General features: G+C 40.2%; 1 protein-coding gene across 6 annotated transcripts in view; it reads right to left on the bottom strand.

The window, feature by feature from the left end:
* Cmss1 (cms1 ribosomal small subunit homolog) overlaps positions 1 to 20463 on the bottom strand; it is a 292176-nt gene extending 271713 nt beyond the window's left edge. For 2 of the 6 annotated variants that reach the window (XM_027412477.2, XM_027412475.2), the window contains exon 1: positions 20250 to 20463. In XM_027412477.2, the coding sequence (XP_027268278.1) occupies positions 20250 to 20310 (61 nt within the window). In that variant the 5' untranslated portion in view covers positions 20311 to 20463. The remainder of the gene's footprint in view (positions 1 to 20249) is intronic. The other 4 variants (XM_027412479.2, XM_027412480.2, XM_027412476.2 and 1 more) reach the window with 3 other exon arrangements.
* Positions 20464 to 24880: the final 4417 nt, after the last annotated feature.

Genomic DNA, 24880 nt, shown 5'->3' with positions numbered 1-24880 from the left:
ATTACAATGAATACAAGTAAAAAAAAGCATGATTTCCATACTGCATACATGATTAAACATTTTACATATTACAGGTGAAAAATGAGTTGTCCCAAGAACCCACATACGTTCACACCCAAGCAACCTGTTATAGATTAACAGAGTGTAAGCAAGCAGGGTATTTTTCTCAGCCAGTTCTTTTGCTGGCAGACTGCATTTTGTTGTTACAAAGAAAGAATCATTCACTTTATTGATTGATCAAAAGGTAATCATAAAAATCTTAAAAGAATCACAAATCTAAATTTTTATAATTGACAAAAAAATATGTCAGCTTTACTTTAAGTTCTCAGGGTGCAAACCCACTCACAGTTTTTTATTATCAGGAAGTTGAAGGCAGAAATGGGTACAAGGAAGTAATCATCACCTTTGATCACCAATCCATTCTAGCAAGAAAGGTACCTCAGCCAGCAATAGCCAGGCTGTCATTGTTCTTGTTTCTGGACCTCAATGAGTCCCTTACTCAACTATGTGCCTTTCTAAACTGTAAACTGTTCCCCAAGATTTTCTACCTCAAAGTCATTAACAAAACCGTCTTAACCTAACCTTACTAACAACTCTACATGTCTAAATTCTTTCTAAGGGTGGTGGCTGAATCATTAATCTGCTCCAGCAGCAATCAATACTTGCAAAAAGTCAATCACTATTATTTTAAGAGGTGGTCCACACCTTTGATCCTAGCACTCAGGTGGCAAGAGGCAGGCAGATCTCTGTGAATTCCAGACCAGCCTGGTCTACAAGAGCTAGTTCCAAGACAGCCTCCAAAGCTACACAGAAAAACCCTGTCACGAAAAACAAAAAAACAAAACAAAACAAAATAAGTACCACTAACACTGCCCAGTGAAGGGCTAGAAACCCCCTGAGTTTTTATACAACCCGTAGATTATGAGGGATGTGGTGACCATGAAGGCAGCAATCAGAGCTATGCTAAATAACAGCATGAAGGCCTCAGGACACCTACTCCTCGGGGCTTTGCCAACTGCCCAGCTGTGTTCCATGAGTTCTAATGCTGCCTGTTGGTCCCCTTGCATATCTCCTGACACTAGACATTGTGACACCTAACTCCTAGTAGCCCCTGAGCATGCTCTACACCTCTGAGTGGAGAATACAGCCTTTAAAGGAACACTTTAAATTACAAATCTAGTTCCCAAGTCACATTTTAAAAAGATGACTTCAAAGCAGCTAATCACCATTTTCCCTTTTCCATTTCCTTTCCATACTCTTAACTGTTAATTTAGTGTACTCAATTTTATTGCTACTTACTGATTTTAAATGCAATTCATCTAAATATCCAAGCACACTGTGAAGATCTTTCAAAAGTAAAAGGTATCTTCCTTTCCCCTGTAAAAATCAATTTTATTTTGGAAAGCAAGGATTTGTTGACAGAAACACTTCCATGGTGATGGACTGCAATACCGAGGCTGTGGGCTTGCATCATCATTAAATAAATGTGGATGAGAGCTGAGGCTGATGATGAATGAGAAAGCTTCTGTTTAAACACATTTATCTTGGGAATCGGCAGAGACCCAACTGTATTACAAAATACACGATGGTCTAACTGTTTTCAAAGTTATTTTTAAGTCAAGTTGGGATAGAACTCTAAAAGGAACTACACAGTTCACTGCAGTCCTCTCAAAGAAGACAATGAAAAGAGCCACAAGGGGTCCTTTTATAGTCACTAACCCAGAGAGGGCACCGGTGATATTTGAAGGATATCAATCAACTAACCAAATTATGAACAGAAACTAGGAAGGATTCAAGAAGAGTCTTCTTGATTTTGTTACATAAAGGCAGACAGAAAACATATTTTCATAGCACCAGGGGAACAGACAGAAGGGATTCTTCTCATCATCCTGGGTTACATGTGACTGCCCTAAGAACTCCAGGGAAGAGTGTCCACTGGTAAGTTTGGAAGCTCTAGCTGGCTGCCAGCCCAACTAGTTTGTAAGGATTCTATTTTTTATTTTTATGTGATCCATAGCAATTCTTTGCAATAAGGTTAACAAAGGCCCTGTGTGCTCAACAATTACAAAGCGCCAATCATCATTTTATCATCTGTTGTAGATCTCAACTCTGAATAGGTTTCTTAGGTGGTTAATCTCTATTGACTGCAAATTTGCAGAACCTCTAAGGATTCTCTCTTTCCTAGAAAGGGTATTAAAAGTTTTCAAATTCTTATAATCCAAAGATTTTATGATATTTTTATTTATTGAAATAACTCTAAATTGAAAACATTTTATTTTTTCATACTAAGTAGGAATATAGCAAGTCTTCAAGCACATTCAATGAAAGACAGAACTCTATTTGTTCCAGTTACATTAATTTGTTATTTCTACATTCTTGTGTTCTAGAAAATATCATTTTTTTGAAATGCCAAGAGAAAATATAATTGGGCAAAAATACATGGTGTGTGTGTGTGTGTGTGTGTGTGTGTGTGTGTGTGTGTGTGTGTGTGTGTGTTGTTGGCTATTGAAGCCAGGGCCTCCTAAATTCAAGACAAGCATTCTGCCACTGTAGAACTTCCCAACCACAGCAAACACTCTTATTCATATGATGAGTGTATAACTAAGTTAAACTCAAGACATTCATATGGGATTGTCCAGATGTCAACACTAAGTTTCCCCAGCACTATCAAAGCAGGATCTCTAGGAAATATATGTTCTAAGCTATATTCTAACAAATCCTCTGCTTACCTGTAGTCTGAAGTTGGAATTTCACAGCTACAGAAATGTCTGTATTGCTACTGGCAAGTGTTCCCCCTGCTCTGAAGACTATTTTACACCTTTCCCAGGAAGTGAGACTATTTTGCCCTCTAGAGGCTGTAATGGAAAGCAGGGTTTATTCTTTTTATTCAAAAGGAAAGTTCAATAAAAGCAACTATTTTATTAGGTAGGAATGTTCCCAGCTTCCTAACTAGCAAAGTATCGATTCTTGACTCTTTAAGTGAACTTGGGCAGAAGGGTCTGACACCAACAAGCTTTGTTTCTTTCCCAAATCTCAGGTTCCGAATTTATCCCTACAGCACTTCTTGGGTCCAGAACACGCAAGAGTGCACTCTGAAGAAACAAAACAAAGCACAACATTTACCTTAGGACCCATGAAGCAAACACAAGACAGACTAATGCCTTGTTAATAAAGTTCCCCAAACTGAAAATTGTTAAAATGATTTTTATTTAAACACCAGGCCCTTTTCTTTCTAACTGAGGGACTCTTTGAACTACTTTGAAGGAGGGGAGATTCCTTAGCCAAATGATTCTGTACGATTACCTTTGAGGAGTCATCTGAGATAAGCTGGGCATGTGGTGCAGGCTGTTTGTTGTTGTTTGTTTTTTGAGAAAGGGTTTCATGTCTAGCCTAAAACTCACCCTGTGTAGTAACAGCTGAAGATAACCCTGAACTGATCTTGCTTCCACTCCTAAGTACTGTGGTTACAGGCATATGCCACCACACCTAGCTTGCTCTATTTTTTTTCTATAGGCCAGTCATGTCTAAGTAAAAACACAATGTATGAACAAAGGCTTTAAAGACCCACAAATCCATCTACATTCTCTGGATAGGTGCAAGTGGGTTTACTAATAGAAAAGTTACTCATGTGACTCAGTAACATGCAGTGTCTTAGCATGTGGTACCTTTCTTCAAAGCATCACATGGGTAAAAGCAATCAATCCATTGACCATTACAAATGAACCTGCCAGTCAACACCAGGTACTAGAAGGCTAAGACTCATCCTTTGACAACTTAGTGAGGAAATGAACAAGGAATGAGTGTCACAAAACATTTGCACTTTAAGTAGAAAACTAGACACGCCTACCAATAAAATGGAGATGGAGGACCGCACTGGACTAACAGGCTTCATAAAGATTTAGATAACTGGAACAACTAGGAAGACCAAATTCTAGTTCATGCCTTTTTCAATTAGTTGGCCTCGGACAAGTCATTTAACTTTTGTGAAAACAGAGATTTCAGCTCTAAAATCATGTGTGACTCTACCTGACTTTATTTTCCTTCAAAAAACAGACTTCTTTCATTAGCATATATCAAAACTAGTAGATGACTTCTTATCATCTGTGTTCCTTCTCTAAGCGTCTATTTCTTTGAACTTTCATCATGTAAGTCCTAACCCCACCAAATGAAGGAGCATACAACCTCAGTATTAATGACAGGATGGGTCCAATAATTCTCTGTTGAGAACAGTGGCAGGGGGTGTTCTCTGTCATCACAGGGATGCTTAGGACCCTCCGGCTTTAATTCATTAGATGCCACATAGCATTTCTCCGATGCAACAAGAAGTATTTCCAGATACAACTGCCCCGTCCTTGAAAGCCATTCCATTAGAGACATAAACAACTCTATAAGCCAGTTCTGCTGTAGCAACAGCTCCAAAGGAACTATATAAACATTAAGCAATGCAGGTTGGGGAGGGCTGGGACTTAAGGATTAGATTTGAGAACCAGGCGAGATAAGAACAGGGACTAGATGGTGAGACGGCCTAGGCTACAAAAGAATGTTTCTAGGAGATGCTCAAATGGCAGAGATATAGAGCATGCAGGAGAGGAGACATGCACTGTTCAAGAACAAGTAGTGCAAGTTGAGGTAACTGGGGCTGGGATAAGGTTAGTAAGGGAACTGACCAGTGGATTGTAAAGGACTTTGAATACAGTGACAGGCGGTACTGTGTCCCCACTGAAGGCTTCTGGTTAATAAAGTCATGTAATGGAGTAGGGTAAGAGGGGGTGAGAGGAAATGAGTCCTTTATGCAATATTTCACTTTATAATAAATAACCCTTAAAAGTGGGGGTATTCTGTCAATTTCAGAGACAAATTAAAATAGACTTTCTAGGTTTTCTATTAATATGTGATAAAGCTGACTTGTTGAAGACAGGCCTCTCTCACTGTCTCATTCTTTTCATGGCAACACATGAGAAGCTACTTCAATGACAGCAGAAGCGATATAAACTGCATTCTACTACTATGGTGATAAGAGAAGTTGCCTAACATTACATGTGTGTGCCACCTCAGCTATCCGCCATTTCAGCCAGCACACTCAGGATGCCCCTAAACACAGGAAGGGCTCACCTGCCTCCATTCTACATGGATAACATTCACAGTTCTCATCAACTAAAACAGAGCTACCCTGAGAGCTCTGCCCCAAAGCTCACTTCTGATAAAAATAGCCCATGATCACTACAGCCAATAGTGATTTAGTTTTCCCTCCGACATTTCCTGAATCCTAAAGCTACTGTTAGGCCAATAGATACTGAGTGTGAAAGGCCAAGGCACACACAAATGGCAGGTGTGGGAAGGACTCCATTTCCTATGAGGCAAAGAAAGACCCAAATAACCTCTCATGTTTTTATTCTCAAGAGATGGTCCTCATAGACCTCTAGGGCTGTGGTCAGTGTCCACTCTACCCTAAAGCAGGATTCTGAAAGCAAAACCCACAAATGCCAAATATGAAGAGTGAGCTTTGGATGGGCCATCAATGTGTGTGGAGAATTAATATAACTTATTACATGATAATTATATAATTAATATAGTTATTATATAATTAAATTACATAAGCTTCAAAGTAGGCAAGCAAAAAATGCATCAGTGGACATGACCCATAGGAGAAGCATTACAATCATGAACCTTGGAGTGTAGCAGTTCATGTCTCAATAGTTCAGATAATGACTTCCTTTGGAAATGGCCATCAAGGTTTAAGGTCTAGTCCATAAAGGCAAGCATCATTAATGCAGTCCACACTTAATGAGAATCCTGCCTTTGCAAAAGCCTACAAGTTTTCTCTAGTTTCTATGCCCTAAATAGGAAATTACTTTTCAAGCAATATAATATCTTACTAAGGAAAAACTGATGCTCTCATTGAAAAAAAAATACTGTCCACTTTCCCAGCTGAGGGGAAATGTTGGAGTTCAATTCAATCAGTGTTAAATAATGTTTCTAAATCAGGGTTATAATAAATATAAGCCAGGGAGGTATCCCCTATCAAAACTGCCACTTAAAGTCAAAGTCTTCAAATTGGCCTGCATGCCTTCCCTCACAACAACTTAAAAGCATATAAAAAGCTCCTTCTCAACACAACTACCCTCCAAACAACTCAAAATAATTCCTCAAGAATACCTTCCTATTGGTGGGTTTGTTTCCTCCCTTTGTAAAAAGGAGGAAGAGAAGAAAAGAACAAGCTACTTCCTTTTCTGTTTTGTCTTTTGATGACATTTTGCCTAAATATATTGTGTCAGATGCTTCTGTCATGTAAGAACAAAGAAACTAGTGAGTTTAATTTGAAGAGAAGTTAACTAAAAACTGTTAACAGATACAGGACAGGGGTCTCCTTTAGGAAGGGAGGAAGCCATGTGCAATCATGCTAAGGCCATCTTTCGGAGCAACAGTCATAAGCAGCCCATTTATTTCATATAAAACTCTGATTATAACAATAATAGCAAATCACTACAGGAAATTTGGAAATTTTGACTGCTTCTGTGATCGCTGATTTGAGCTTCAAAGAAAGCAATGAGAACAATAGACAATTACTAGTGCATGCACCTTTCTCCTCTCTCCTCCCCCTTTCCCTCCCCCCCCCCAATCTTTCGATCTCTCTCCTGAAACCTACTGACTACAGCCACATTCCAAACTTTCCTCTGCCAATGAGGAAGGAAATCTGCATGGAGGGGACATCCTGTCCTTTGTGCCAAGAAGTGGCACATCTCCCTGGAGTGCAAGTTTATGTAATCTGTCTGCTTGGTCCAGACACAATGGCTAAGGTGGCCAGAAAGGCAGAGAGGGCAGGATTTCCTTTCCCAAAGGCCAATCAGTGAATGGATAATGGGTCAATCACAGCACATTATTCATGTATTGGGAAGAAAAAAAAAATTAAGGTCCTTTCAGTACTAGTTAATTATCAATAAAGTTTTGTAGGCATGTAGAAAAGATTCAGACATACGGGCTTTTCAGAAATCCATTTCTAGCCGGGTGTTGGTGGCGCACGCCTTTAGTCCCAGCACTCGGGAGGCAGAGGCAGGTGGATCTCTGTGAGTTCAAGGCCAGCCTGGTTTATAGAGTGAGTTCCAGGACAGACTCCAAAGCCAGAGAGAAACTCTGTCTCAAAAAACCAAAAAAGAAAAGAAATCCATTTCTAATTCTAAGAAAGGCATGTAGAAGTAGTGTGGCAAGAAATTACATATTCTGCCCAGACATTTGAATGATGATTAGTTCTCTACCAGGGTTCTCTAGTAACACCTCCAAAATTTCAATGCTGCCAGTTACACACACACACACACACACACACACACACACACACACACACACACACACAGACATTTGAATGATGATTAGTTCTCTACCAGGGTTCTCTAGTAACACCTCCAAAATTTCAATGCTGCCAGTTACACACACACACACACACACACACACACACACACACACTTACACTGCTTCCGTAAGGGTTTTTTGTCCTGCTTCCTTCTTGTCACCCAGGTTTAATAACTAGGAATCCAGTGTTCCCTAAAGCTATTTTCCCAATCTATCTTTCTCTGCCCACCATACTTTCGATCTGTGCTACTAGTCCCTTAACCCAGACCTCAGCACCAATAGTACTTTAGCACAGCTACACTATATATAATCCTCATCTTTCTAAATCGACTTTCACCCCAAATAGCATTCAGATCATTGCAATTGCCTAGCCTTTCATCAAGTAACAGCACTTACATAGCACCCAGATAATGGCTGTTCCAATCTCCTACTAGGGCCTGCCTTCTTGTACACTTCCTCTGATACTGACCACACCCTTCACTCTCAGCATAATGGTGATAACACTCTTCAGACATACAGTTTGGCCTTTTTAGCCTGCAACTTTGTTTCCGAGACTGGATTGTTTTTCTCCCTTTGCTCCTCATATTCTCTTCCTACTCTTTCCTCAAGCATACTCTTTGGTAAACCTCCCACCAGTTTTCAATCTGTCGTGGGTTTCCAGAAACTCTTCTGAAATGCTGTAGCTTCAGCACAGCATTCGTTTCTGCCCTGTCATAGGTTACCTCTCCTATAACATAATCTCAAAAGCAAGGATAGATGGTTATTTTTTCAAGCACATCCATGTTTCTCACACACAGTTACTGCCCACTTTGTTCAGAATCACCTAGAATTCCTCAGGTTTAGTCTCAGTAAACCCAACAAAAGAAGTTGGTGATGACACACCCCTTTTAATCCCAGCACTTGGGAGGCAGAGGCAGGTGAATCTCTGTGAGTTTGAAAACATCCCGACTACATATTAAATTCCAGGTTTACAAAGTGATATTCCATCTCAAACAAAAACAAAAATAAAAGAAAATTTAAAAGAAAAAAGCAGGGACTGGAGAGATGGCTCAGGGTTAAGAGCACTGGTTGCTCTTCCAGAGGTCCTGAGTTCAATTCCCAACAACTACATGGTGGCTCACAACCATCTGTAATAAGATCTGGTGGCCTCTTCTGGTATGCAGGCATACATGCAGGTAGAACACTATATACATAATAAATAATGCTTTAAAACAAAAAAAGAAAAAAGCAGAGACAAAAGAAGAAAGCAAATGAATAAAGGGATAAACAATGAAGACAAGCTGTCTGAATAGCATTCAGGTTAGTGTATTTTATTTTACCACCATTTTTAAATGCAATGCCATGTTTAGCACAAAATGTGAGCATTTGGGTTAGCAAAGGTTTGAAAATTATATTTTAATGTAATTACCACAAACAGAGACTTTGAGGGACTAGGTACAACCCAAACCCACTTTACATTAGAGAACAAAGGTACCAGTTGACCCCTCACTCAGAAACTGAACAACTCTTCAACATAAATCATAGCACTGTGACAGATGCTAAGTTACAAACAAATGTTCTTTCATGGGAGGTTAACAAGAATGAGATAGTGAAACTTTAAGGTCTCCCTATGAAGGGCCCCTTGCCATATAAAATTGCAAGGGGTAAAGTTTCATTAAATAATGGAAAGTTCTGAGAAAAATCAAGAGATAAGAAACCAAAGCAGCATATGAAAATTTGGGCTACCTGCCAGATTTGTTATCTGTTATTCCACTGTTCCCCCACCCACAAATTAGTGGTGATTTGCCAACCACTATAAAAGACAAAGGAAATGAAAGTAGCCAGATTTCAAGGGCACGTCTTCCTGCTCAGCATTTCCTCTTTTTCATCACTACATCTATCATGATCACTTATGCACCCTCTTAATAAACACTAAAATTAAAAGAAACTCAAAACAAAACAACAAAAACCTGTCACCTTGAAAACTCACAGCCTTGACAACGCATAGCACAGCTGGGTTCCCAGGGGAGTCAGGAAGTTCTGAATTCATCCCCACTTCTCAAGGACAAGTCAGAGCTAAAGTCTTGAGAAGTGGCCTCAGTATCTATCACTGAGGGCATGATTAAGTGCCTTTGGCAGTTCTGGAACCAAGCCCGCTACTGAAGGAACACTGCCTTCTCACACAATATGTTGCCAATACATCACCAAAAAGTTCAAAGCACTTAAGCACTAATTTCCTTGTGAGACACAGAAACATCCCGACTCCAGCCATCTAAGCAGGATGTGCTAGCTGCCTCATCGTCTGGCACTCGGTATGTCTTCTGAGGCTTGTTTTGTTATGACAGAAAACAACATGATTCCTAGGAAAGTGGCTAGACTCAGACTAACAAACTGAAAACATCACATGCACCTGCACTTCTTTTGTCACTAAGATCCATCACCATCTCAGTGACTTGTGGCAAAAAGGAAGCCCTAGAGGTTCTTTTTAAGAAGCAGTGGACAAAACAAACCAATGCTCTGAGAATTTAATATACTTCTTTTCTTTCTCTTGCTTCCTAGACAGAGCTTTTGTTCAGTGAACCCACCATCAGACTTGTTATCCATTCCAAATAGTACCCTTCATGCTGAGTTAAAGATTAAATAAATTAAAAAAATCTTTTTCTCCTATGAATGAACTTTCCAGCTTGCTTAATCCCTTCCCAGACATCTGCTTTCTGATGAAACCCAGGAGCTTTTGAGTAGAACGGTCACTGTGTGGTCTTAGAAGAGCCACAAGGCATGAATCTTCCTTGCAATATGCACTCCAAATTTGGAAAGAAACTTTCTTGGAGGCATTTGACATAACATTCTATAAAAATGATCCAAAGGATGACACATTTTACAGCTCGGTACTTCATTTACAGAAACAAGTCCAAGTATGAAATTCATACCAGGGGAAAAAAAAAAACAAAAAACAAAAAAAACAACACCAACCCAAACAGCATCATCATTCCCTTATGCTCTGCCCCAACACTCAACTGGAGCAATGACAGCTGGGGTTGTCCTAATAAAATAACTAGTCTTTGCTGCCATCTAGAGGTAAACACTGTGTGGTGCAATCAGCAAATAAAGCCCAACTTTTGAATCTATGAGTTATCACCATCCCAAGACAATTTTCTTCGACAATACATATCAGTGTTGTTTACAACCTCAACCACTACCGTGCTGGAAGGTAGGTGGGTATTTCAGACAGAGACCTGTGGTGCTTATTAAAGGTATGGATTCCTACACATCCATAGAACATTTTAACAGGCCCTCACCAAGAACCTTCGACACTAAGCTGGAAAACTAATTCTTGACAAAGTTAAGGGCATCACAGAAACCTATTCTGGAAAGGTTGAAAGAATTTCAACTGCAGCTTTTGTTGTTCATGGTTAGGCGATGTAGGTGATATTCACACAAATGTCCTCATCACTGAGACTTTTCCTTTTTCATCTTAACAGTTCAGTATAGCATCTTTTAATTGTATGATTTTAGAAAATGTTAAGACTAACAAAGAGCACTTATAATACCTCTAACCTTAGTAGACCATTAATATCATGGATGCATTTTCATCTGCAGGTTGGGCATCCCTAATTTGAAATTGAACACGTTATAAATCTAACTTTCTGATGACACTACAATGTCCCAACTGGACAATTCCACACCTGACCTTACATGACACTTAGTGGTTAATACAGTTACACTAAAAATAGTGCATAAAAATATAGTCATTCTATTTGTGTAATGTACATCTGAAACATAAATGGCTTCTGTGTTTAGATGTGGATTTCACTGTGGATATGCAAATTAGTTCCCCAAATTAGGACATTCAAAATACTTCTGAGCCCCAGTGTTTCAGAAGGGAAAGTCAGTCTGCAATTCTTTCTCTTCACATACAAGTATTTAAGGTGTGCATGTTCTAAATCCAGTTTTGTAACATTTCTGTGGCAGCATTTCCCTGTAACTTCAAAAGCATCACCATGCAATGACAGCAAGCATAGTGTTTATAAAATCATATACTAATTTATTTGCCACATGCTCATTATTAAGAATTGTTTTCTATGTCTACTTTTTTTCATTATAATTAATGCTAAAACAACTACCTTTACCTTTCTCTTACTATTTCCTAGAATGGGTCTCTAAAGAAAGAAAATGACTAAGTTACAGAGGATGAGTTTTACAGTACTTGGTACAGTGCCAAGTTGTTCCCTACCTCATTTGGACATTGATTATGATGACTACTATTATTATTAAAGACAAATGACAAAAAAACTGCCTATCTGAGAGGCAAGAGTGGAGAGGCAGCATGTCAGTGCTAGATGAGACCATGAGGCCAAGATGAAAGGTAGGACACATGAGAATGGGACTATTACCACCTAACCTGGTATGTTTAGGGTTAACAACAAGAAGATCCTAGGAATATTAACCTACTACAGAAAACTTGACTACACATACCCCCAAAAAAGGGTATTTCTGATAATGGTTTATCCTTTATTGAAGAAGTCAAATCTGTAGAGCATTTATATTTGAAAACTCTATTTATGCACTATGTGTTCAAGTAAGTGACTGTGACTACTAAATACTACTAAATCAAATTCTAACTCATTCTACTATGCTTTCAAGTAAGATATTCAATGATTTAGGAGTTAAAAAGTTCAATAATTACAGGTTGTTTTGGATAACAAAATAAAATAAGACACACATATATTTTAAGGCAAATATAAACGAAAATATACAGGAGTGTCAAAGCTCTGAATCAGTATAATAAAAGTGTGAAAGGATGAAAAACAATTAGAAGATGTTAGAAATCTAAAACAAAGGAAGACAACTAACTATTAAGATTATTTAACAATATTTACATTTATGTAACCTGGGGGACGAATAATCAGTTCTGGCACAAAGACTGTTACAAGTTCAAAGCAAGCCTGGGGCACCTGGTAAGTTCCACACCAGCCTAGAATACAGTGAGATCCATTCTCATACCATCTCATCACCATCACCACCGCCGCCACCGCCAAATAACAAAAACTAGGCAAAAACAAAGAAGAATAATCAATTGGACTATAGGAAATGTACAGTGAATTAAAAAACTTCCCATATATTTGCCAGCAAGTATTTGGTTTGTTTTATTTTTCGAGACAGGGTTTCTCTGTATATAGCCCCAGCTGTCCTGGAACTCACTCTGTAGACCAGGCTGGCCTCAAACTCACAATAGATTCATGGGCCTCTGCCTCCTCAGTGTTGGGATTAAAGGCATGTACCACCACCACCTGGACTGCCAGCAAGTATTCGTAAATATTCTCATTCTTTAAGGGAGCATTTTCTCCCTTAAAAAAAATTAAAGTCTGATAGTTCTTAGCAATCTATTTAACGCTCTGCTAACCTACTCATTCACCCTAATCACTGAGTCTGTGTAACTCCTTTCACATTGCTCCTCATAGGTAACCAATAAGCAAATAGTCGACAATTCTGCCTCTGAAAAGTGTCCCACCTCAAGCCATTCTCTTCTCACACATGTCCTTATGATGAATGAGTAGTTCCCCCCATGTGGCAGCAAACTACATTCCCATCCCACCTCTCATACGCAACCCAATTTGAAGCACTCCATTTCTCAACTGTGTTTGATGTTTTCCTGAATAAAGTATGTTAACAACAGCATTCTTTCATCTTATAACCACCAGCAGTTTCCTTGAGGGCCCAGTCAAACTCTAGATGCAGTAAAATTAAATCTGTCTCTGGATCTCACAGCTCTCTGACAATGGTTTGGGACACTCGTCTTGTTTATTTCCCACAAAACTGATTAACAAGAAGCACTGGGCTTGACCACTATCTATCATAAAGCACATATACAAAAGGAGTGTATCTTTTCCCCTCAAACTAACTTAAATTTGATAGATTGCCAGAACCTATGGCTTTCAAAGTCAAACCCTCCAAACTAACTACATACCTTGAAACCAACCTTCCAATCATCTAACAACTGCCTTTTGTCTTTATTATTGTTGTTGTTGTTGCTGTCTGATTCAAGATTAAAGGAGTATGCAAGCAGAGAATTCCAACAAGGATCCCTAAACCCAAATCTACAGGCATCAGCAGACTTCCCAGCAAAACCGCCCTGGGACCCATGGAGAAGCCTAGTCACCAAAAGGGTTGTGAGAAATTACATATCATAAGAACTGTTACCTCCAACACATTCCTCCACATAGAAGGGAAAAGGTAAGCCATGCCTATGGACTGTCTAGGAAGATCCATCTCCAGAAATACCTGGGAAGCTACAATCACTCAAGACCAGAACGGAATGAATGGCCCTCTCTCCAGGAAATGGTGAAGCAGCAAACTGACCTTTGGCTCACAGGTGGATGGACTTGGGAAAGGGCATGCTCAAAGATGCAGCACATGTACAATCTCCAACTCTCACTATATGAGCATATACACACACTCAGTTCCTATTGTCATCTGCAATCTGACTCAAAGCTGGGCTGTAGCAGCAGCTCAGGTCAAGACTGGATTCACTACGACAGTGCAAGAGCTGTTTACAAAGAAGTAATCTGTTATTCTACAGAACTTAACCACATAATCACATGGGCTAAGACAATGGACTAGTAAGAATTCAGAATTTATTCACTAAAGTACTGATTTCCACCAAAATGGCATAATTAAAATCAAACTCTAAGGGCTAAAACTCAATATCTTTATGACTATGAGAAAGAGAAGTAGTAATTCTTAGCTATAAGGAGAAACAACAAAATTAGTATTAGTTGATTACATCCTTGGTGTGGCCTGCCAACAATCATTGATGTGTGCATAATGATTGCTAGTATTCAGCCTGTTCTCCCATATTATTAGCAGATTTCCCCTCTTAAGGATGAAGTTATAGAATCATATTGCTTTGCATGTAAGGTAAGTCTTTATATTAGCATTGAGGCTCTCTATAGTAATCAGAGAATATGAGAATCAGGGGTCACTACTATGAGATCTTAGAGGGAAATGTAAATCACTGTTTGGGATACTTAAAAAAAGAGCAATAATTTATCATTTCATAAGACATCTTTATTCACATCCCTTCCCTCATTGTGAACACACACACACACACACACAAAACAGATTCAACAAATGCTTTGGACCAGGAGGATGGCAATAACAGAATACTGCTTTCAGTCATCCACAGGTTACATACAGTGTCCTAGCAGTCACTGTTTTTATCTTTCAAGGTTGTGGCACCAAATCAAGAGAAAGGAATGATTATAATTCAGTGTCGACACTGGCACAACGACATTTTTAAGATGAGGCATTTTTGACTAAACAATTTCACAACTTCACTAAGCCTCAGAGGTTGGGGGGTGCCAATGATTTCTATGACCCATCGCCTATCACCAGGGCTGGAACGAAATCCTCCTGGCTGAGGACTACAATTCAGTTAGCTTTCTACAATGAGCCCAAAGAAGAAGCAAAGGAACTGCCATTCCCCATACTCATATGGCTAATGTATTTCAATGCACACACTAATGCCACTGTAAGACCCCAGAGGCCACTTAATGAAGACAGGACTGGGGGATAAGAGCAGGAAGAGGGGGAAGTTGGGCAGCACTGAGTTATGCAAGCTAAAGAGGAATGGTGTACAGCATCAAGCAAGTGGCAGAGGAAGACTGTGGGGAGGACAAACAAGAGACCGAAACAAAAGTCAGTCAAAGGAAAACCGTAAGTGAGTAGAAACGAGACTATGTATGACGATGAGGAAGCTCTGATGCCAAAAGCAAGACGTATACTCAGGGTGCACAGCAGCATGCCTGACATAAAGCAGGAATTTAATACATCAAGTAAATTCAGGATGAGGAATGAGCTAGAGACACTAGGCTTAGAGACAGCAGTGAAGTATAGCAGGCATGGAAAATCAGTTATGCTTGGGTACAACACAGAAGAAAAAGGATCGTGAGTGTGAGGCCAGTCTGGAAAAAAAGTGCTAAGGCTACAGCTCTGGTAGAGAGATTTGCCTAGCATTCACAAGGCCCATAGGTTCAATTCCCAGCAACACACACACACACACACACACACACACACACACACACGAACGCGAGAAATATAGGGAGCAACTAGTTAAGCACACTGGTTGCTCTTCAGGAGGATTCTCAGCACCCACATGGTCTCTCACAACCATCTGTAATTCCAGTTACAGGAGATTCTGACACCCTCTTCTGGCCTTCATGAGCACTGTACATGTGGTGAACAAATATACTTTCAGGCAAAACACACACATAAGAATAAAATAACACTGACATTTTAAATGGGAAAAATAACACATACTATCAATAGTCTCAGAAAAACCAAGTGCCTAGGAAAGTTTTACCTTGAAAAGGAACACAAAATATGTTGTATAATTGAAGGTTTTAACCTTGTTTTCTCCCACACTGGGACTCTCTCAAGTATGTTTATGTCAAGATGGCATATATTCATGAGCAAGAAAAAAACAGGACGAGATATTGTTCAAAGTACTAAAAAGAAAGAAATCTAGAATAATTATGGACATTTCTATGATTGTCACCAGTAAGTCACCTTCAAATAGTAATCATGAAAGTGGGAGGGGGCTCGTTGGGAAGAATGTATTTAACAGGAATGGAAGGGAGTGACAGAGGTAATGAGCGTGGAAATGGACAAAATACACCATACATGTATGGAAAATTGTCAGAATTTTTTAAATCTCAAATGGGAAATATCCTAAAATTCTAGAGTAGCTGTGATTAAATTATAAGAAATAGATAAAAATCCAAGTGAATGAAAATAATAAAACTTTTAAAAACTGATGGTTTTATGTGAAGAGTCCTTGTTGATTCAGCTTTGGTGGTCTCTGGAATACTATTCTAATGTTCTGAAATCATGTTAGCTAATTCTAATCAGAATGTAACTGCTCTAGTACCTAACAGAACTGTGGACTGAATACTATGGTAACTCATAAAAACCAGTTTTCTCTAGGATATATCTCAAATTCCTTCCTGAGTTTGGGATGGAAGCAGCATGTTCAAGCTGTGTAGGCCAAAATTCTATTACCTCACCTCATTTGACAGGCAGGCTAAGAATAATTGTGATAATTACAAATGTTGAAAGAAATCAAAATAAGACTATTTCATGACAAGAAAATTACATAAAACTCAAATTTCATTGTTTATAAAGTTTTATTAGAGCATAGTTAGTTACACTCATTTGTTTACATACTTATGGTCTACTTTTACACTAAAATATCAAAGCTGAGTAGTTTAAAATGATGATTGGATCTATAAAACCTTAGTATTTATAGGAGTAGACTCTCACTAAATAAATAAATACACAAAAAATGAAGTTTGCTAATCACTGGACTAGTATGAACTAGACTAGCAAGGAACTCAGAAGCAGAATATTTAACCACACTATCATCATCTAATTTCTAAAAGCAACACTTACAATTCAAGAACTGAATCTAGCATTCTATGAAAGCTGATGAAAATGAGAAAACAACATTTTAAGATGTTCGTGAAGTGTTTAGAAAATGTGTAACACCCAAATATTCAACGACAGATCATTAGATCAAGAACAGGTCAAAGGGCAGAATGGAACATGCTATAATACCAGCAATGGACAAGTTGAAGCAAAAAAAAAAAGTCTAGTTCAAGGCAGAAGGCTTTCTAATTCAAGGCCAACCTGAACTAGATAGTTAGAACCTTTCTCAAATCAAAGCCAAAACCAATACAAAACTTCTAAGGGTTTGTAGTACAAAATAATGTTATGCATTACTGTTAAACACAAGAGAGGGAATGAAAGGCCTTCCACCTTTATGAGGGGTATTTTTCATGAAACTAAAGGATATCTAGCAAAATTCTATCAGAAAATATATGTATGATTTGGAGAAAGATATGTATATCTGTACTTTCAAACTTTAATAAGCTGTTGTCAAGAATCATTCATTTTAATATTTGTAAGAATTGTGGGAATTTTATAATGTCTCCTAGGTTGTTTGACTGTCCATCTAGTAGAACAGAACATGACTGAAATGTAACTATTTTTTCTTTCTTTCCCCTTATGTTTAAAAATTCATCCTGAATTTTGCCCTTAACCATTCTGTCATGTTATTTGTATCTTTATTAAGCACTCCAATACATATATCCAATAATGTAAACTGATGGCGCTCCACCCCCCAGAGTTCTATCAAAAATAGGACTGATCTCAATAAATAATCTTGAAAACGGCGTGCTCTGAAGTTGGTTCTCTGAGTACTGCCAACATCTACAGGAAATATCCCAAGCCTGAACTGTATAGTACAGACAATGTTGCACAAAATGTACAATGCCTATATATTAAATTATACCATAACAGTCTAACTTTGTGAGGAAAAGGGTAAATAACAAAACAACAACTTTACCTATTCATCTAGAGATCCCGTGTTCCCCCACCAAGTCATTCCAGAAAAAAATTGGCATCAAGAAAGCAACATGATTTGAAGAATACTTGCAATGCTCATCTAGGCAATCACCAATGAATCACTGCATTGACTCTAGGCTACAGAAACTGTCACCTGCATGAGTTACAGTCTCTCTTACAAAGCAAAGAGTCTGTTTACTGTCCCCTTTACAACACAATTTGTAACACTAAATCCAGGTGAACACGGTAGTGAGCTAGTGAGCACTTCTAATCCTAGCATTCAGGAGGCCAAGACAGGAGATTTCAGATTTCAGGCCAGCAGTCTGAAATAGTAAAATCCTGGCTTAAAAAAAAAAAAAATTAATGAAAGGCAATTAGACACTATTGTAAGGCACAGGATTTTTGCAAGATGCAATTGAGCATCTTCAGAGGCATAAGGTCTCCAGGCAAGAAGGCAAGATCACTGTGATTTCAAGGCCACACAAGGATACATGGGAGTGAATCAGTCTGAAAGAGACACAGATCATGCCTTTAATCCCAACAGTAGAGAGGTATGTAAGACAGGAACAGGGTCTCAGAGCTGGCATTTGGTCTTCAGCCATGTTGAGGACAGGATCTCCCCAGCCCTGGTAGAGCTCTCTGGAGGCTTGGCTGCTTTGCTTTTCTGATCTTCAGCTTGAACCCAATCTATCCCTGGGTTTTTATTATCCATGCTACAGAGCTCTGAGCATAAATCACATATGAGGATTCATCTCAATTACTGACAAAAAGATGTTTCTCAAAGTATAAGGGTAAACTGCTTGCTTTTAGCTCTGGATAAAAATCAGACTGAAAGTCAACAGACACAGTCCCATAATAATGTGCATAATGCATACAAATTGCATACCTTTAAAAATCAATAATGGGCTGTTTGCTTAGAGATGAGATTCTTACCTTTGATCATAAGAATAATTATCATGAGACTTAAAGTGCACAGACTGACTTCAGATCATCTGAATATGAAAGTGCTACCTCCCTCAACAAGAGAATCCCAAGGGCTTCTGTTTCCTCAAGCATAAAATAATGAAAACAGTAACTGCTTCTTGGTAGACTTGAGAAGATCAAACAACATGCTAGCATTCATAAAGTGATCATAACAATACACGGCAAAATAGGAAGGGACAGGAGAATTAAGAGTTTAAAGGCTAGCCTGGGCTACATAAGGAAAGCTCATCTCAAAAAGAAAGAAAAAGGATTTAGCATATAGTAAGAGCTCAAGGAAGGAAGAGTGGCATTACTACCCACTGACTCTGATATTCTTGAACATTACCATTTTCTTGTTACACGTATGTATGGTTAGAGGCGGCATCAAATACTCAAAATGAGCTATTGAATCATAGAAAAAAAAAAAAAACACTCCTCAAAAGGTATGAGATGGAGAACTGTACATTACCTACCAAGAACAAGCTATTTTTATTCACGTTTACTTTACGTTTAGTTTCTCAGAACTGTAGTTTGGTGCCAGCTACTGTGTATCTCTAGCCTAGTCTCAAACCTGGGATCCAAACTCCCACCCTACACTGGACTGACACTCTACTATAACTTCCAGTTTCACACTGAGAAATCTCCTAAACTTGTCCACTGCATCGGTGTCTATCATGTGATAGTTCTGAAGTCAAAATAAACAGAAATCTAACTTTGATATTGCCCTCAAAACTACAAAGAGGCAGACCTTGGAACCTTGGAGGGTGACTTGGGACAGAGACAGTAACAAAAACAGGAGTCTTATGGGACTTGAAATGTTCGAGGCCACTCTTGGGGAGTTACTTAATAATACTATTTTCCTTGAAAATAAAATGCCTATGCGTCCATGCATGGACAGCATGATAAAAATTGCTAGAACTGCGTTAACTTAAATGCTTTGGGAAGCAGCTTGGTTTCTGACACCAACTAGCTAAGTGGACTTGCTATGGAACATCTTCAGGTCACATTCCTCATCCGTAAACAGCAGAGTTCAAAACGGGGACCTTTAAGGCCCTTGTTGCTTCAAAATACGTATTATAAAGAACACATTACAATGATAATTGGGGATATACTACACGCCAAGCATTGTAAAGAGCTTTGCAACTTCAAATCACCTTCACCTTCATAACAATTTCTGAATGGACCTTAACGTTATTACTCTTTCTGCAGATGAGGAGAGGGGGAACGCGTCAGTGACAGCAGGCCTGTGATTTTAATTCCAGCACTAGTTCAGGACCTCCCGGTGGCCGCGACAGCGAAACGCCTCTTTGAACAAACACGGTCTGCGTAGTTTCAAGGAAAAAGTAAAAAGGAAAGAAAAGAAAACGAGAGCTTTGGGAAGGCACCGCTCCACTCTGGCTGACGGCGAGGGTGGCCCTCTCGTTGCACGTGGGACAGGCTCTCCCACCCGTGTCCCCGCGGCGCCTGGTGCTCCCTCGGCTGCGCGCCCCTCCTCCGGGCGGACCACCGCGACTGCCACACGCGGGCAGCGGGCTGAGGCCGGGGCGGGGAGCGGGTACCTGGGCTGCCGGCGGCGGCCGGCTGGCTCTCCCACCACTCGTCTCCCAGATCGTCTGCCATCTCCGTGCGACGCGACCGACGCGAGCTGACAACCGGGTGGAACCGGCCCGGCTGCTGCGATCCGCTCTGCCTCGGAAGAGCCGGCGACAGCGACGCTGCACGCGGAGACACCACAGAACCGCGTCGCCCGGTGGAGATGACGTCACACGGCCACGCCCTCCAGCTGCGGAAGGCCAGGGCCGTCGCCGTTTCCACACAGGTTCGCGTGCTCAAGATCGATCTAGAAACACCAAGTAAATGCCCCACATGGTAGAAACGAGCCGAGACACAGAACCAAAACTTCATCATCTGCTTCGGTTATTTTTAAAAAGACATCTTTAAGGGTTTTGTTGTGGGTTGTGGCGGAAAAGCCTGTGTCGAAAGTGCAAGAACCGATGCTAGGACGGTTTTCCTCTGCTCAGTTTCAAAGAATTTACGCCGCGGGAGAAATCTTGGGCACGTGGTTGTGTTTGCACCAGGTTGTCCGTGGTTCTGACGGCCCTGCACGTATGCAGTTTGCCCTGAGAGAGAAACCTGAGAGTTTTTGGCGATAAAAGTCAGGAATTAGTTGTGAATGTGCGTGCTACTCTTTTGGACAACTTAAGTGAAGGGAAGGTAATTGGTCAGGAAGGGCGCTAAAGCTCTAGAGCCCTGTAACATTATAATGCTCTATTTAAAATACTTAACCAGGTTTTGATGTACTCTTTCTAGGAGTAGGAGTGGTAGTGTATGGGTCCCACTGAATACTACGGCTCTTGGAACAAGAACAGAATTGGGGGCCAGGGGTGGTGGCGCACGCCTTTAATCCCAGAACTCTGGATGGAGGCAGAGGCAGGCGGATCTCTGTGAGTTCAAGGTCAGCCTGTAGAGAAACCCTCAAAAGAAAGAAAGAGAGAGGGACAGGGGAGAGGGAGGGAGGGAAGAAGGAAGAGGAGGAGGAGGAGGGGAGAACTTGGTGCAGAGTAGACTAGCAGACTTGATAATCGGACTGTATTTATTTCCCTTTACTTTCTGCCCGACAACAGGTATCAGAGATCAGGAAAGCCACAGGCCAAATGCAGCATTCCGGGTGTTTGTACCTGTGGTCATAAGTGATTGTTATAGTAGAAAGCATTGGAGGAAAATCTACACATCCATACTTCATATTTACTTTATATATAATTCATATTTCCCTTTATAGAAAAAATTACAGACTATATGGAGTAATCAATCCAAAGTGTATCTTCCATTTAACTGTTTTCTTATCAGTACATTGATATCTGGGTTTATAAATTAGTCTGCCCTAAAACCCCAGATCCAGTACCTCATGACCTCAGAGAGGCTAAGGAGGAAGCAACTACTGGGGCTTTACCCCTCTGTTTCTGCATGGCATTTGAATAAGTACCACTGGGTTTAGGTTATGAAACATTCACTTCCCAGTGATTTGAACTGGGCAGCCTTCATAGAAAAGGGGGCAATTAAACTTTAGCTTGTCAGTGTATATCAGCATGCCAGTGTGGATAAAATTAAAAAAAAAAAAATCAGTGCCTTGGTGGGAAAATTGGGGTGTTGTTTTGGATAAGCTGTCTAACCTTACTGGGCTTGGGTCCATAACACGAAGAAAATAGACAACCCCTGAGAAGTCTACGAGTTCCATCCTAAATTATGAATGTCACACAAAGAAGTGTGAACATGACTATTAGAGTTGAAGGGCGTGATGGAATTATTGTTTGGGGGAAGCTGAGTCCATCGATGTTACAGTTCAGAGCAGATAACAGGTTTGAGCAGAGCTTCCTATGTGCATAGTGGTTCTCTTAGCCTTTGGAGCCAGCAGAGTCTCTTGTCCAGTTGCCACTGGCTGAAATAGCCTTTCCTCAGTCTTCAGTTTACTGTAGTACAAAAGTCAAGATTTCCTATTGATGCCACCACGAGAAGAGATTGCGCAAGTCACAAAGACCCCCTAAGCCCAATGGATGAAAGACACTCTTGAAATGCAATAAGCAAGGTGTTTATTGTTTACAAGCCAGGCAGGGACCTCCACTGTTAAACTGAGATAACAGTACTAGAAAGAGGTACCTTAAAGTATTTAGTCAAGCTCTTAAATAGGAAAAGATCACAAAATTACATCAGTGGGTGAGGTCAATTTTTGATTGGGTGATCTTTAACAAGGTACAAGTAATTCATATTTTTTTTGCAATACAACTTATTTTTTTTTTACATATTTTCATAGGGAGGGAACATTCTGTAGTTTCAGGGTTGCACCATGACTTTTTTACCTTTCCCCAAAGTGGTCTAGTTTTTTGTTTGTTTGTTTTGTTTTTTGAGATAGGGTTTCTCTGTACTGCTTTGGAGGTTGTCCTGGAACTCTTTCTGTAGATCAGGATGGCCTCTAACTCACAGAGATCTGCCTGCCTCTGCCTCCCGAGTGCTGGGATTAAAGGTGTGGGCCACCAACTCCGGCCTAGTTTTTTTTTTTTTTTTTAATTCCTAGGAACAGGGTGAAACTAGGAGGTCATGGAGGGATTGTTGAGGCTTCATCAAAATTTTAACCTTTTCAGACACAAGCTACAGTCTTATGGAGAGGGACCCTTGGTTGAGAAAATGCTTCTATAACATTGGACTGTAGGCAAACCTTTAGAACAGTTTCTTAATTGGAGATCTATCTGGGAGGTCCAGCTCATTGTGAGTGGTGCCATCCCTGAACTGGTGGTCATGGGTTCTATAAAAAAGCAGGTTGAGTAATCCATGAGGAGCAAGCCAGTAAGCAGCACCCCTTTATGGCCTCTGCATCAGCTCCTGCCTTCAGGTTCCTGCCCTGTTTGAGTTCCTGTCCTGACTTCCTTTAATGATGAACAATCCTATGGAAGTATAAGGCAAATAAACCCTTTCCTCCCCAAGTTGCTTTGTCATGGTATTTGATCTCTGCAATTGAGGGGGACACTGCAGTTGTTCAGGCACGGAAACAAACTCAGGAAGAGATGAGAATGAAAACACAGTTCAGATTGACTTTGTTAACGTGGATCAAACTTCAGGCAGTTCATTGTTGGCATATGTAAAACACAGTTCAATTTGGGGAAAAGTTTCCAGGCAGCACTCATTTTCATTCCAGGTTTCCAGGCCACAGCCATTTCAATTCCAAGTCTACAATCAAGTTTAAGGTTGGAGTACTTAGAGACTCCTTTACACCGTACATGTGACCATGAGGGTGGGTTCTATAGCTAAAAGATCTAAAATCTAATGTGGTCTCTGACCAAGATAACATACAGGTCAGCAGTATATAAATGTGTTATTTCCCCTATGGATGGGTTCTATTAACTTTGAGAGATAAAGACACTGTCTAGGGAGGGAGAGTCTGGGATAATCATCCTGGGGAATTGGGGTGAGGTCTCCCTCTGTAACAAAAGGAAGATGAGGTCTGTCTCCACAGATAGCAAAAAGGTCACCAAACAGGTCATTAACAGTATCTACTCTCAGCTTTCTGAATGGGATGCAGGTATTTTATTTTGTCTCCCCCATTAAGGAGAAATCCCTGCATAATTAACATTCCTGGTTTTCCTAGATATCTGGGTGAAAGGACCTTTATGCTCCCAAGATGCAGTATTAACCCTAGCTAGGACACACACCATAAACACAATGATGGGCTTATTTAAAGCATGGGTTCCTAGACTGTGTGAACACAATCTATTAATAAACATCAGCAAAACCCTGGACCTTGGTAGTGTATTTCTTAAATGTTTGCACCATGTAGACAATAAAATAAGTAAGACACCAATACGTGTCCTAAAGCACGTTGTTTAACTAAACTTTAGAGTTTCTGTATTATATCAAGAAGCCAATTGATGTAATACAGAATAAGAGAAAGTTGGTAGACTGTCTTTGTCTTTTCTTGGCTCTTTCTGCCAAGGTGTACACCCTCTCATAATTGTTATTTTCCCATAGTCGACTTTCCCAGTACGCATACATATACAAGCAAACATTTCTCTGCTATCACTTATGTTTGAGTCCCACACAGCCAATGAAGACCTGCCTGACAGCAATCCCTGGACACTACGGAAAGAAAATGGACCCCACCTCCTCGGCTACTCCGGATCCAACTTGCTCCATTTCCACTGACACTCCAGCCAGAGCTTCGGGTACTGACTTCAATCAGCACAAGAACTTCAGTCAAGTTGAGGACTTTAACCCAGATCTTCATTCAAGCAAATCCCACTCCTGAACCAGTTATCTCGGATAATAACTGATGCGTAGTCCGTAAGGTTAAGATAACTTTTTTTTTTTTTTGGTTTTTTGAGACAGGGTTTCTCTGTGTAGCTTTGGAGCCTATCCTGGCACTCACTCTGGAGACCAGGCTGGCCTCGAACTCACAGAGATCCGCCTGCCTCTGCCTCCTAGGATAACTTTTAATAGGTAAATGCCAACCAATAGGAAGCCAGAGTGTAGCAAAGCAGCAAGGAAAGAGCTACCATGTGTGTTCCCTATCCCTTTAAACCTTTACCATGTCACCCAGACATCACCTTGACCACACCCTGACAGGTGTGGTGGGGCACACCTGTAGCCAGCCCTTAGGAGGCGTGGTTATGGTGTCTCCCTACATACCCCTCTAAGCACTGTG

Source organism: Cricetulus griseus, chromosome 4 (assembly GCF_003668045.3).
Source record: "Cricetulus griseus strain 17A/GY chromosome 4, alternate assembly CriGri-PICRH-1.0, whole genome shotgun sequence".
Classification (NCBI taxonomy): Eukaryota; Metazoa; Chordata; class Mammalia; order Rodentia; family Cricetidae; genus Cricetulus; species Cricetulus griseus.
This window is presented reverse-complemented; position numbering and strand designations above follow the sequence as displayed.